At 44.0% G+C, this 15,124-nt stretch overlaps 1 protein-coding gene across 2 annotated transcripts in view; it reads right to left on the reverse strand.

The window, feature by feature from the left end:
- The window catches only part of ABL1 (ABL proto-oncogene 1, non-receptor tyrosine kinase), a 77,399-nt gene that overhangs the window by 26,262 nt on the left and 36,013 nt on the right, over window positions 1-15,124 (reverse strand). The window contains exon 1 of one of the 2 annotated variants that reach the window (XM_005527280.3): window positions 5,581-6,137. The exons of the other annotated variant lie outside the window; for it this stretch is intronic. Within the exon in view, the coding sequence (XP_005527337.2) occupies window positions 5,581-5,665 (85 nt within the window). The 5' untranslated portion in view covers window positions 5,666-6,137. Of the gene's footprint in view, window positions 1-5,580; window positions 6,138-15,124 lie in introns of those variants that run through there. 2 annotated transcript variants of the gene reach the window in all.

Below are 15,124 nucleotides of genomic sequence, written 5' to 3' on the forward strand. Positions count from 1 at the left end.
CAGTTTTCCACTAACATCAACTAAATGATTACTGTTAATTAAAATGATGCAGACTTTGAAATAAGACAACAGCAGCTTGTATTTTGAGGCATTAGCCATAAGAATGTCATCACTTCCCCCCTAAATTAAGTTTTTACCAGAAGGTATTTATGCTTGCACACTAAAAGGTTTCGTAAGTGTAACTATCTCCTGCTCATTACTGTTCATACAGAGCCATGAATCATTGTTAGGAGCTGTGTGAGAACTTCTCAGATGTGAACAATTCTGGTCCAGATCCACGCAAGCATGTTTCCCTCACAGTGCAAGGGAAGGGTTGGAAAACAGGCAGGAGCACAGAATTACACTTGGCTCCCCCATAGCTGACTTCAAGGCAGTCCCAAGGGAAGGAGGAGACCTCCTGTCTCCCTACAAAACAAACATCCTGTGGGCTTACAAACTGTACTGGCATTTTTTCCACAAGGTTTGGAGAGCAAAGGAGTGCAGAACACATCTAGTAATCTCTTTGGAGGCACAACACATGCCACCTAGGCCTTCTCCTTTCTCTATATTCCCTCTTCTCTTCTCCTGGAAGAAATTTAGATAAATGGCAGAACTGCAATGCAGATTTAATACTTCCAAATGTTTCCAACTCTGAGCACATATGATGGAGAGGCTGCCTCTCTGTTTCAGTGTTTTTCCTTAGCAGCTCTCACAGATTCCCTGTGCTGGATGGAACATGGATTTAAATATAAAATTAAAGAACCTGCAAACCAGATCTTTCCAAATAGAAGGAAGGACTCATGTTTTATTTCAGACTCATCCCTCTGGTGAGATCAGGCTCAGCCTCTCCCATTATCCACTCCACAGCCCAGGCCACAGATCCTTCTACAACAATGACAATTGCTGTTTTTTCTGCTCTTGGCTAATATTTAGAAAGTCCACCTTCTTAGAGCTAACATGAGGATAAATACCACTTTTTAAACATTGTGTATTTATACACAGAGATGATGTGTTGCAGAAACTGATCCAGTCCCACTCCCCAGCTGTGCTGCCCTATTTCCCCTCCAGCAAGGCACTGTCCTCCTGCTGTGCTCCTTCCACAGGAACACCAGGAATCTCCATTGCTCCTAATACCAAGACTGCTGAATACCACCATAGAACAAGGGCACCCATGGCTCCTGCTGCCTTGTCCAGGCTCAAACAGACCCTCACAATCAGCTGCAGTGCTGGATCTTGTCTGAGCACCCCTGGTGATGCGGCATCTCCCACTCCTCCATGAGATGATTTCATAATTTGGGGGCTTTTACTGTTGTATTTTGTTTTGTTGGTTTGTTTGTGGGTTGTTTTGACGGATTTGTCTTCAAGTTCACTCTTACACAGACCTGTAGGTTCTACCTGAGCTCATTCACTGAATTTATTCCATTTATAACCCCTTAGTGACATGGCAAACATCTTTCTCCAGCCAGCTAATCATAGCTGTAGATGGATGGAGTGGAACTGTGCGTATGGCAGACAGAAATTTGAACTTTACTCCCAGATCTGCCACTAAGTTCTGCCTGACCTTAGGCAATAACCTCTGGGAGAGGAAGGGGGAAGAGTAACTAGATTCAAGTGAACTTCAATGACACTTCAGTATTTCTGACAACCTCACTTTTATAGCTTTTGGTTTTGTTTCCTTACTGAAGAAGCTGAAGTAGGGAAGTCTGTCTGATTCTGTGCCCTGGGCAGGGAAAGTACCAAGCAAGAATCATCACGATTTACTGTTATATTCCCTTGTTTTACTAAGCAGTCCCACAGACTGCTCAGGGAAGGACTGACATATCTGTGGATGATCTGTTTTAGGTCTGAAAACAGTTACCACTTCCTGTGAAATGGTAATACTTTTCCTCACCACATCTCATGGGAAACTGTAGCAAGCACCAGGAACCAGATTTTTTAACAAAGATGGGACAAAGAAGAACCACTGGAACAAACACATAACTAAGAAGCCACCACAAATCCAGAAATGTGGATAACAGCAAGAACTCTACTGAGTGGTGGTAGATGAGAGGTCATGAGGTGAGCAGCAGAAAATAGCCAGGGAAGAGAGGAAACAAACAGAAGGGAAGCAGCAACTCCAGGTTAATGCACTTGCTCTCCCTAACAGAGTGACCAAAGCCCTGCCTGCTGATCCCAGTGAAGCTGGGGCAGATGAGTTGCTGTGCTGCCAATTTAGGTCTGGCTTAATATCTGCCCAAATGCATTACAAAAATCCCTCTCCAGGAACAGGGCAATGGGTACAGGCTGCCACTCCTCCCCAGACTTGTCTACCCTGACTGTAACAAGAGACACTAAAAGAAATAAATTATGGGGGGGGGGGGGGGGGGGGAAAGAGACAGTCTGACAGCTGGCAGGACAGGAGTCTTTTCAATCAGTAAACAAAAGGACTTTACTAGTGTCCCCAAAATGTTTCTAAACTTCACAGAGAACACTGACAGGTTTTAAACAAGGCTGTTGCCTTTCAGTGGTAGAGCAAAGCCCAAAAAGGCAGCAAGACTATTTCAGCCCCTATTTGGGACATGAACACATTCTGTTTTCCTGATCAGATTGGCAGCAGTACTCGCTGTGCCTCTTCCCTTCTACTCTTTACCCTTTCTTGGTGTGAAGTGTGTGAGGAATTATTCATTTTGGCAAAGGCAGAAAGGAGAAAGCAGAGGAGAAAAATTCAAATCTGTCACATTTTAAAATAATATTTACTAGTGGGAATAGAAATGAGGGCAAAGAAATGCCCAGCTCAAACATCAATATGAAAACTCAGTCATTGTTAGAAGCAGTTTGAACTTATTTTTGATCAAGTTAAGAGAAGATTTTTTTTTCAGGGAGCAGGACAGTCTGCCCTTGCACAGCAGCACAGAGCCATGGGCCACAGCACCTGCCAGCCCACCACACCACACACAGAGCATCTCCAAACAACCCTCATTCCTGCAAACTAACAGACCATAAAAGCCTTTCAGAAGAGACCACCATGAAAAGAAAATCACATTTCTGATTACTTGGTCAAAGGACACGTCCATCTGCACATGTGCCTGACACCAAATCAGCCTTACACCAAATCCAGACACAGCACAGTATTCTCAAAAGGTGTGACTTGATTTTGTTACATCCCATGCTACCTATTAACCAAGAACTGAATTATTTCTGTTAACATATGAATACAAAAATAAAGAATTAAGTAAAATTTCATCTATCCTTCTGGTTGCAACTGGTTTTCCAAGCACCTAAGGGACCTTTCAGCCTTTAAGCAGTTATATTTGACGTTTCCTATTCTATTACAGTAAAGAAACTTTCAGCTTTCCAGACAACTAAAATAACAACAGCAGAGTTAAATCCTCCAATGTGATCACCATCATCTCATTAATTCTTTCAGAAGCTTCACAGAGGGTGAGGGATGTGCATGGAAATGGCCTGACCATCACAGGCTGTTCACAGGGATCCAGGAGCAATGATCCGGAGTTTCTGACCCTTGACACAACCCTACCCCCTTCTCATGATCTGCCAAGCTTAAAATAACAAAACCATATGCATAAACTTGTTACATTCTTAAGGGCAACACAAGCAAATGGATTTCACTTGTGCTCTTGGAATTCAGGAGTTTGGGACAAGCCATCACCATTCTTTTGGAGGAGTCCTCAACAATGATTTCAACCTCATAGTAATGTTTATAAGAAAGCTACCTAGGAATACATTCAGCTTTAGAAAGGAGTAATAGAAAATCCTTTTCTTTAAAAACTTCTTTCTCCTCAGATGAGTATCTCACCCTGCTCTCCAGGAGTTCCCAAATCAATTATTGGGGTTCTGGGCTAATTATGGACTATGTCACGACTGCCACATTAAGGTTGCAGTTGCCACATTTGTACACCTTTAACATCCACTCTGGCACTGGCTTTGGGTTTGCCCCATGCTGTGTTGAGAAGTGAGACTCAGCTACCTTGAGAGATTGAGTAAAAGTCGTTTCAACATGCATTTCCCATGCCATCATCAAAAACAAATATGCAACCACAGTCTCAGGGAAGCAGAAGGTGGAAATACTACAATATCAATTGTGTCCGACATTCTTAACTCACACTGCCTATACGGCCAAGTCAAACTATGCTCTAATCCTATTATGAAACTGCATTGCAAATTGGGGAGGGGGGGGAGTGGTTGTAAACGAACACAAAAGAGAAAACTTGCAAAAAAGAGTCAGGGCAACACCCTTGTAACATCATCCTTCAGCATTCATTTCTGCAGAGGGAAATGAGGCCCCAGATGCTCTGCCTGCTCTCCCGGGGCTGTGTTGAAAGATCCAGCAGCACAGACAGGAGGCCCAGCACAGTTTGGGGCTCCTTCTCCACATGTGCCCTGAGCAATACCAGAGGCAGGGACACAGACAGAGGTTTTCTACACTCAAAAGATCACAGAAGAATTCAGTCACACAAAAACATCGAAATTATTCATGCATCTGCCCACCATTTGGTTTCTGAAACTTTAAATAAGCAGAAAAAGTCCTCTGGAAACTGTTCTTTGGTTTCAAAGAGCAGAAAATTCCTCATAATCACTGAATGTATCCAATAAATACAGACTTTTGATCCAAAACTTCTTCAAGTGAGTTTGCCTCAAGCAGCCATTTGTAGATTTTGAGATTCCTAACCTATGAATTTCCGAGGGCCGTTTCTGCACTGAATATTTGAGAGTTGAGCAACAGCGACTTGTGATAGGCCCCTGGAAATCAGCTGCTGCCTTTCGTGCCTCTGATTTGATGAGTTAGCACGGTCCTCCTGGCAGGAGGATTATTTTTACTGAAACAACATCCAGCAACACAAAAGAAGTTGAAGGAGCCGGGACCTGTGGGATGGACAGAGCCCTGGGAGTGCAGAGAGGAGGCTGAATGGAGGAAGCACAAGGCTGTGCCACAGGCAGGGTGTGAAGCCACGGCAGGGTGCAAATCTTGCTTGAGGTCACGCCAAGCAAGACCTCAGCCCAAAGTCCCCCCCGCCCAAGCTTTCCATCCACACCAGTTGAGTCCATATGTTTAACATCTCTACAAGTAACCATGGGTGTGACTCAAAAATCACTTTTTAAAAGTAAACATGCAAGAAAATTTAGTTAAACGAATGCCTGTGGAAAGCACACTAAGGGGGATAATCAAAGTGTTACATATTAACACACGCTGAAAGTACTTTACTGATGTAGTCATCTAAATTTTCTTCTTGAGTACGGAGTTGGGTTTTTTCACGTCCAAAATAAGGAAGATTTCCCCGTCCCCCCGGAAAAAAGAAACTAAAGCTGAGGCCTGAAGATAGGGGTTTGTTTATGGGGCTCGGCAATAAGATCACTTGACATTTTACAACCATAAATGGTAGAGCCGCGCTCCCTCTGTAACTGCAGTAATGAAAGGCACCTGGGTCCGCACGCCGCCGACACCGCTCGGTTCTTCACCCCGCATTGATCTGACCCCGGCCGGCTCCAAACATCCCCCCAGACCTGGCCCCAGCTTGGAACTGGATAAAACTCGTGTTGGTGATGGGATCGGGCAGTGCCCCCCGGGAGCACGTCCCAACCCCGGCCCATGAGGGTACTCACCTTCCAGGTAGCAGCTGGAGGAGGAGGAAAGCCCCTTCTTCGATTTGCAACCCACCAATTTCAAGCAAATCTCCAACATTTTCATTTGTTAGAGTTTGGCTTCGGCTGTCTGTTTTCCCTTCCCCCCTCCTTCAGTTTCTTCTATGTGGAATTATCCGTTAGAGGACTAAACCAAAAAAGTCTAAAAAGATCCGGTAAAAGTCTAAAAAAAGTCCATGAGAAGTCTAAAACAACGTATCCAGGAGAAGCCTAAAACGAAATATCCAGGAAAATGAGACCAAATCCAGCGTTCCGAAAAGCATTACAAGGACGAGCCCGAGAGGCGGAAAATCCAGGGGCCCCGCGCCTCCTCTCCCGGGGAGTTAACTCCAGCCATCTTCCCTCCTTCCCAACTCTTTTGGCGGGAGAGAGAGGAAAGGGGGGGGGGGAGGGGGGGGTGTGGAGGGATAAAAGAAAAAAATAATAAAAGCAGTAAGAAGGGGGAAAAAAAAGCGAAGGCAACCAAGCTGGGGCAGAGTCAGCGGAGCCGGCCGTGCGCGGCAGCCGCCGGGCGCTGCTGGGGCTCCGCTGCCAACAAAGGGCCCCTCGCTCAGCCGCCGCCGGCCTCCATGACATCAGGCATCCAGCAACGCCCTCGATCCTTAACCTCCTCCTGCCTGAGCCTCTCCCAGCGCCGCCGAGGCCGAGGGGGAAGCAGCGGGTTTGGGCAAGCGGAGGAAAGGGGGGGGATGCAGCGCCCGGGGAACAGCGGCCGCTCGGCACAGGCTGCACCAAGCGCGTCATTCCACAGCCCATGAAGGGGCTGCTCAAACACGGCCGGCGGCGGGGAGAGGCAACCCGAGAGCGATGCCCATTTGTAACCCGGCATAAAAACGGCGGGGGAGCCGCAGCTCCTGCCCAGGGATCCTGTCTGAGCATCTCTGCGCTAATTACAGGCACAGGGTTTCGGGTTTCGGCTAATGCGGTTACTGCTGCTCCTTTGGCACAAGGGCCCAGAAGTTTTCACTCTCCCATCACCCAGTATTCCTTTCCCCTGCAAACTGTGCCCTTTTCCCCTGCATGTTTCTCAAGGCTACACACCAATTAATGCTCTCTGCTTATACATTTTTTATAGATTATTATTTGGCATTATTGTGTGTTTCCCATTTAAACAAGCATAATTTTTGTTATATAGACACATATTATCCATCTACCTATCTATCTCCAAAGGAGGCAGCATGCTGGGTACGTATACAACTGCATTATTTCCACTCAAAAATCCCCTTTCACCTCCCAAAGCTTGGGTGCTTTTGCTGCACGGAGCAAGAGGTGCTCAAGGGTGCAGGGTTCATCAGGGGTGCAAAACACAGATCTGAAGCTGATCCTAGCACAAAGCACACCACAACGTGTGGAACCCTTGGTGTGTCACACACAGAGTCAACAGAGCAGCAGATCTTCATTTTTGTCCCTGAAAACTTGCCTTCACATCTGACAGTTTATTTTGGCAAGGTTTCTGACTAGTGCTTGTGCTCTTTTGCCCTCCAACGTTTTCAAACATTGAATACTTTAGGGGAAACTCTGCATGCTTCCAGCATCTGAGGTCTGTGCCTCCGAAACAGCAAACATTGCTCAGACTCTTTAAACATTATTTTACAGCATCACTTTGCCTCAGTCTTCTGATCCATGGGGTGAAAACATGAAAGACAACTGGGAAAAAAATCCTTGATCTCTCAACCCATAGTGAACTGCAATAAGACAAGTCGCTTTTTTTTTTGTTTTTTTAAATACCACAAGTCACATTTCTAGCAAAGAAATATAAGTAAGGACAGCGTCATGTTCGAAGCATTTTCACCTTTCTCTCAGAAAACATGAACACGGATATTCCCATTTAATACACCAGAAAGCAGGTAGAGAACTTCAACATTTCCTCAATTCAGACAGTTCAGCAAAGAGCTGAGGCTCCCATCCCCACTGTTGGCAGCCTTCATGGATATTGGGAAAACAACAATACAGTTCTCCCCACTCTATCCTATCCTCTCTCCACTTCTGGATAATTTATATTTTATGAAAGCCCCAGAGTTTTAAGAAAAAACAACATTTGTTCCTTGCCTGCCTAACAGGGAACTTGTGTGCAACTGCACTGGGAGAGAGAAAAAAAACAAACAAAAACAACCAGAAAAAAAAAAAAAAAAAAGAGGAGTTAAACACAGTTTTGGAGGAAAAAGGTTACATAAATCACAGGAGGAGCTCAGTCCTCTCATGTTTCAGTCCAGTGTCATGTTTAGGGAACTGGGATGAAATGAAGTTTTAAGAGCAGACCAAGCATCCTGCATGCAACTTCTTTTCCTTAAACACAAGCATCCCCATCCCTAGCCCACTTCTCCTGCAGCTCTAGGAACACAGTATCCCCGAAGCATTCCCTGCAGTACAAAGGCTGCTCCCCATGAACACCACCCAGCCATTACAATCAAGGTTAATACAATGAGTGCCAGCAGAATTAATGCGGATTACATTTCTGATGAACTCCTGGGGTTCTTATTCCTGAAGAAGAATGCCTCATCTCAAATTAAATTAACCCGCTTGCAGAAGAACCTCACTGCAGGAGAAACACATTCACTTGGGGAGTTAAACAGAAAGAGCTATCCGGAATAACTTCCTCTGTAGATAAACAAATTAATTCCCTTTATGCTTCCAGGCAGACACGCTTGTGTGGTCCCTGTGCTCCAAACATCATCCTTCAACATTTCCTCTTTTGTGTCATGGCAAACTGGGCTGTAAATACTTTGAGCAAATAGCCTCTGCCATTCCTGAATGCCATGAAATTAACTAGTGATATAGAAATAAAAGCCATACGGGTAGTGTCACACAACCTCTGCCACTCTCACTGCTGTCAGCTATTAATCCCTCTCACATTTGTTGGTCATATACGCATCTTAGAACAAGATCAGTCATTAAATGTGCAGATTTCTGGACTGCAGTGACTGATGCAACCTTCAGCTCAGGCTCTCTGCTACAGAATGGCAAAATAGTTTGGTTGGGAGCAGGCTCAGAAGGTCTCCAGTTCCAGCTCCTGCTCAGAGGGAGGCTGTCTCCCTACATCAGGATTTTCCAGGCTCTATGCAGCTAAACTTTGAGTCTGCTGGGCAGTTAAACACTTTATCTTCTCACACCTACCCAGTTTGGTCTTGTTGCTAGTTTTAAGTGTTGTTTCTCCTCCTTCTGCTGTGCACATCTGAGAAGAGTCTTTTCAGCCGCCAGTTGGGTGGTTATGAAAGCTTTGGGACCCCTTCCCTCCCCTCTCTCCCTTGGCCCCTGGGGGCAGCGCTGGCTCCAGCCCCTGCCAGCTCCCTCCAGGGTCTCAGCATCTGCTGCAGGGGAAGGAGCTCCAGATGTGGCTTCACAAAAGCCAAAAAGAGGGAAATAATCACTTCCCTCGACCTGCTGGCTCTGCTCTCATTAATGCAATCCAGTATCCATTAGCCTTTATTGTTCATGCTCCTACAAGAGCATAAACCTATTTAGCCAATGGCCTTTGTGTTTGAACTGCTTCTAGCAGACAGATATTTATTCTTTATGTTCTTAATGCCACCCAGAATATGAGGATGATTTTTATCCAAAAGAGAATGATCACACAGACATATGACAGCAGCAGCAAAAGGACTGGACTCCATGAACAGAAAGTGAGTTTTGGCATGATCTCACATGTTAGCAGCTGGAGTGAATTTTGTTGCGATACTGTTAAAAACAGCTTGAGTGTTTGTCACCCATTTAAAATCTGAGCTTAATTTTGGTTTAAAATCCTCTTCTGAAACATGGAAAGTTTCAAGTCCCAAAGTCTGGGCAATTTTTGATAGGCACATTCAGCTGATTTGGGATGGAAAAAGTCACTTGAAATGGAAGTATCACAAACCAGTGGTTAAAGCAAAAGATTAAAGAAGTGTACCAGAAAAAGAATAAATTATTGCTTACAGTTGCAGTTACCTGTGCATTACCTTTCTCTTCTATAAATGCAGTTGAGAATTTCCACACAGGTGATAAATACTAACTCAGTGCCAGCTGTAAAACAGAATTTTCTGTCTCTGGAGCAATGTAAAATGTAGAATCACAGAATTTATGAGATGTATTTTTCTTAGGTAATATTCCATGTGATTTGGGGCATTCATAAGTCACTGTCTTTAGGATTAAAAATACATCCATGCCACAGGACACTCCCACAGCTACACAGCTTTCTTCTGATGGCATTTTTCACATAGTGCAATAACACACCTTAACACCATTACCTGATAAAAAATGTGTGTGTGTGTATATGCAAATAATCAAAGATGCCTACGTTGAAATCCATAAATGACCACAGCACAGGCTACAGATGCAGCTGCAACAAAGCTGGGTTTTGATCCGACAGCAAATGCAGCATTGCCTGCTTTCCTGGGGGTTAGTCCCACTTTGTCTGACAGGTTCCAGTTTTCCTTTGGATTTTCAGATCCTCCACCTTAAACAACTTCATCCACTCTTAGACACAAAGTGCCAAATGTTTGGGACCACCTTCTTGACACGTGCAGCACAAAAACTCTGGTGGAGTCTTGTAGAGCTGTTTACAGTGTATACAACAACTTTAGTGAGTCGAGCATGTTGAGTCATGAGAGCTTTGTTATGGTAGAGAAATTCCTTCTGCCAAAGAAAGCACAGCAGAAGGTGAGCCCAAGGTTGGCAGGGTTAGAGGTGAGTGCACATCCCACACTCAGCCAGTTAAAAGCCACCTCAGATTTAAACAACTGACTCCTGAGTCCATCACCTCTTAGTCTCAAGTGGTTGTTCAGATACCTTGTAGCTACTCCAAAAGACAAATGAAAACAATTAATTCTTCCAGGATACTCCAAGGTTCTTCACTTCTTGGCTATGATAGCACTAAACAAGAAGGCAATGACATTTGGGATTCATTTGTAATATCTGCCATGTAATGAGGAGAGGCTGAGAACACAGAACGTGCTCTATATCAGCCTGGTAAAATCTCCAAGTGTATTCACACACTGCAGGAGAAAGCCCAAGCAACCAGGACACTGAGGGATCTACACCTACTGCTTATTTGGTGAGCTCTAGGAATCTGTAACACCACTGGCATTAGGAATGCACACCCAGATAAACAGGGCTCAAGTGGTTTTACCACTCTGCCCAGATGAACCTTTGTGCCAGAGATGTGTGTAAATGTCAGCCTTTCTTCACCGCTGCCCTGACTTGGAACAATTCCACCAGTGCTGCCAGTGTCTCTCGTCCAGCTTTTTATGTAGAAACCTCTGTCTCTCCTTTTCCAATTCACACACAAACCATTTTCAGAGACCACTGTCCTATCTTCCTATTCAAGCTCTTCTCTAGATCTAGCTGACACGTTTACAACAGCTAGTTAAAACAGCATATTAAAAACAAAAGCTTCTTGGTACTACTCTGACCATTCTACAATACGTATTATTGTAAATAAAATTTTTAAAAAACCCCACACATGAATTTGAACAAAAGCAAGTTAGCACCTGAGAACAAAGAGAGTTTTTCTTCCTTCAGTCACCATCCAGCACAGCTGGAATAGTCCTGCAAGAGCACAGAGAGGTATCTGCATGTACAGGGAGATATTAAACACTTCTGGTACTTGGACTTACTAAGTCCCACTCTTATCAGTCCAAACTTCAAAAAACCAAGAAAAGCCAGGTTACAAAAAGTCCACTGTATACATCAACGGAAAAGCCAAGGAATTTGCAATAAAGCATGTACATTTCTTGGTTTTTCTCCTTGATTTAACAGATGTTTGTTATTTGCAATTTTCATGAGCAAAGGAGGTGGCTGGGAAGTGGTGGGATTTCAGAGATGGAATGTTCAACTATTTGAAATTCTTTTCAAGCAACAGAGCAGAATCCTTATTTTTTTAAGGCAGTAACAAAGCAGAAGGCACTACTAAATTCCTGCAATGGTGATCTGTATTCACTGTACTCATGTAAAAACACGAGACAGGTCATGAGCTCTGCAGGGAATTGCTTGGAGTATTAGCATTTGAAGCCTGCAAGGTTAAATTCAAGTCCAAAGGGGCTCATCAGCCACCACTGGAAAAGTTTTGGGCCTCTTCCACTGAACACTTTTTGAAACATCTGCAAAGAAAAGAAAGAAAAAAAAAAAGCAGCTTCTTGTACTTTTCAGATCTGAAAAGAAATAGCAGTGTACCTTAAAGACACAAAAATAGCATAAATTCCTACTGACTATTAACGACTAAACTTCCATTGTCCAGGCAATTTATTAAGGTTGTGAAAGAGGTAGCAGGGACTGGAAGTTCCTGTGCATTAGGTAGAATTCCAGCAGTTCAGGGATCCTGCTAAGTTCCGTATTTTCTCCCAGCCCAGGGACAGGAGGAATCACAGCCAGGACACAATCAGAAAACATACATGCCTGGAAAGGATCAGCAAACAAATTCTAGAGAAATATCTTTGCCAAGTACTGACTCAGACCTTGAGTGGGAGCATTTCCGTACTTGTTTTAAATGAAAGGGCAAGGAAATGCAGATGAAAAAGTAAAGGTAAGAGTAAAGGTTAAAAGAGAAGCTCAGAGCTGATGACTTTGTGGGCTTTTCTTGTGGAAGTCCAAGCACGTCCGCAGGAAGAGCCAGAGGGACCAGTGAACAGGGGTTAGTCCTGGCAGTAACTAAGTGGTTAATTTCTTCCATTCAAGAGCAGAAAAAACTGCCAAAGCAGAAGAGCAGGCCTCGGAGATCAAATTACACATGAGGAGGGGGTGGAAGGGGAGAAGAAGAAAAGAAAACAAGTATTACTGAACCACTGCAGCATGAGACCCAGCAGGGATCAGGAGAAACATGGAGAAGGAGAGGTTTATCCAGGGCTGGCTGTAAACACACGCCTGATCCATGCCCACACCTCAACATTCCCCTGTCCTGAGCCCTGGCCAGCCTGGAAAAGCTTCAGTGCATCAGTTATGGAATTCCAGTGATGGGACCAGCTGGAACTCCTTTCTCCAGTTGCCTCTCCCCACCCAAAGTGGTTGTGTTGCATTTTCTCTCCTGGCTGGAGAGTTTAGTCTGGGGCATGGATCTATGGGAGTGTCCTGCTGCGGCCACAGGTGTGGGAATCACCAAAGGACATGAAAAGCAAATGGATAAAAGCCATGCAGAGCAAATAATGATGCACAAATAAATAATCCATCAAAGCAATTTGCCTTGAAGTTGATCACACAAAGGAGGTCTCGCAGCAGTATTAACATTTTCACAGCCATTTCAGGGCAGGTGAAGGTTCCCTTCCCAGCCACACATCATTTCTGTACTCACTCATCTAAGCTTTTTCAGCACTGAATTCAGCAAAGGTTATCCTAATTTGCTGAAATGCAGAAAATTTCAAGTAACACACACAGAGCCACTAGGAAATAGGATAAATTCGATTGCAGAGATCATTTTTCTCTAGAGACCTAATCCTGGACAGTTAGTGCCCTTGAACACTATCAATATCAATGGGCAGAAATCTTTACAACATAGAGATGTTTTGACACTGCAATGAGTGTGCTTTTTTCTCTTCTTTTATTTATTATTTTTTTTTAAACCAAGGGAAAAAGCCCTCAAAAAATCAACCCAAAGCCCCAAAGTCCAGTGCCTTCTGCTCAGGAATTCCAGACGTCACTAATTCATCCACAGGGGAATACATATTATTTTGAGAAAGTAGTAGTAGAAGCCCTTTGTAACTATAGAAATAAAAAAGCATCCACAAAAGCATAAAACCCACTATATAAAGCCACCTACAGTCACTTGATTTGAATTACTCTACTTATCCACCCCCAGGATCTACTCTCAGCCTCCCTCAGATGTGCAGGTAAGTGCCTGGTGCTCCATAGCACTAATTGCTTATTATTCCCAGTGTAAGAAAGTAAATATATGCTCCCAGAAAGGAAAAGCTTCCAGTTAATTAGAACTGCCTGCAGCAATGGTTCCCTCCAAACAGTTCAGCATTTTATTTTGTTGTCAGGACACAACATAAGAAGTTTTAAGAGTCCTTCTGGGACTATGACGCAAAGGCAGGACCGGTATTTTTTCCTGTGAAGGTTGGGGGCGACAGGAAGAAACTTCAGACAGAAGTAAGCTACTTCACCATGAGGAAATGCAAAATCAAAATGTATATATACACCTCTGCCCTGGTCCAATTGGAGCAGGGGTGCAGGAAAAGGGTCTCTAGTTTACTCATGCACTGCTGAGCACAGAAGGATGCAGTTCAAATGCTAAACTCTCACAAAGGCTGAACACTCTTTTTCCAATTCCTAAACATAAAAACACATTGAAAGAAGCTTTTTAATTTGGATTTTTTTGGAAAAGCTAGGAAACATTCTCCCTAGGTTGCATCATTAAAACAAAGCAAAAGACTGGTGCTGAATTCATAAGGGGCAAAAGTTATTAAGCTAAGCTCTTTCAGAATGAGGTTTTTTGGTATGCTTAATCAAGCATGTCATATCTGAATTTAGATTTAGAAAACAGCACAAGACTGTGCAATACCTCTGCACGTTTTCTGCCTTTCCAGGCAAAAGTGGGAATATAAAGGAAAGTGTAAAAAAGAAATCAGTGCTACTCATCTCCAGTAACCGAAGAAGTTCCTTTGTATTCACTCCCTCTTTACCTGCCCATCATTAATCGGAGCCATTCCCAGAGCAGATATGTAACATGTGGTCTGAGGTTTCCCTCTGATTCTGTCTGCCCACATACCAGACAGAAAATAGGGAGGAGTGCCAAGCATCAAGGAATAACAACCATTGGCACCTTCCAAGCCATGCCATGCTCCAAAGGGTGAGCTAGATACTTTTTCCATGTCAGGCTCAGCTGAGTCACTTCACTGTTCAGGGAGAGAAGAGGATCTTGACAATGTGCACAAATATTTAAACAAGCAAACACAAAACTAAAACACCTGTGACTGCTCTGAAAACTTGAACAATGGAGCAGCAGGGCAGGAAGCAGGAAAGTGCTACAGACAAACATGGAGATGAGCTGGAAAGAAATCCTGCTGACACTGAGTGAGGGTCTTCAGCCAGTTAACCCCATCTAAACACACAGTGCCCTGGTCCCACCTTTCCCATCTTCTCCCTCTTGCTGGCACTGGTGCTCACACAACCATGTGGTGAGCCAGTTCAGGAATGTGAAGAGTCTCATCAGTGTTTATGTTCACACAAATAACAGTGCTGGCATCATGAGGGGGCCAGCAAAGCTGGTCCTTAATTCAAAATACTGAGTAAACCATCTGTATTGACAAGCTGCATAAACAGCTTAATCTTACCAACCTTTCCTACTGAGAGAGGTACAAACAAATCCCAAAAAGCAAATGTGAATATAGAACTAGACCAGCTATAGATGGACTTCATCAATCATTCACAGACCCTCAAACAGACCACAGTTATTCCATGCTGGGAGACATGCTTCCACCTGAAATGGGAGTACTTTGTCCAGCCTCAAGTAACTGGCTGCACTCCAGTCTGGATCTAGGGAATGCAATGCCTTGAATTCCTAGAGAGCTGACAGATACCCAGATATGCAGCAGTGCTGCAA

The sequence above is a fragment of the Pseudopodoces humilis genome, chromosome 22 (genome assembly GCF_049639895.1).
Source record: "Pseudopodoces humilis isolate 2021_Gansu_Grassland_sample_001 chromosome 22, ASM4963989v1, whole genome shotgun sequence".
Lineage (NCBI taxonomy): Eukaryota > Metazoa > Chordata > Aves > Passeriformes > Paridae > Pseudopodoces > Pseudopodoces humilis.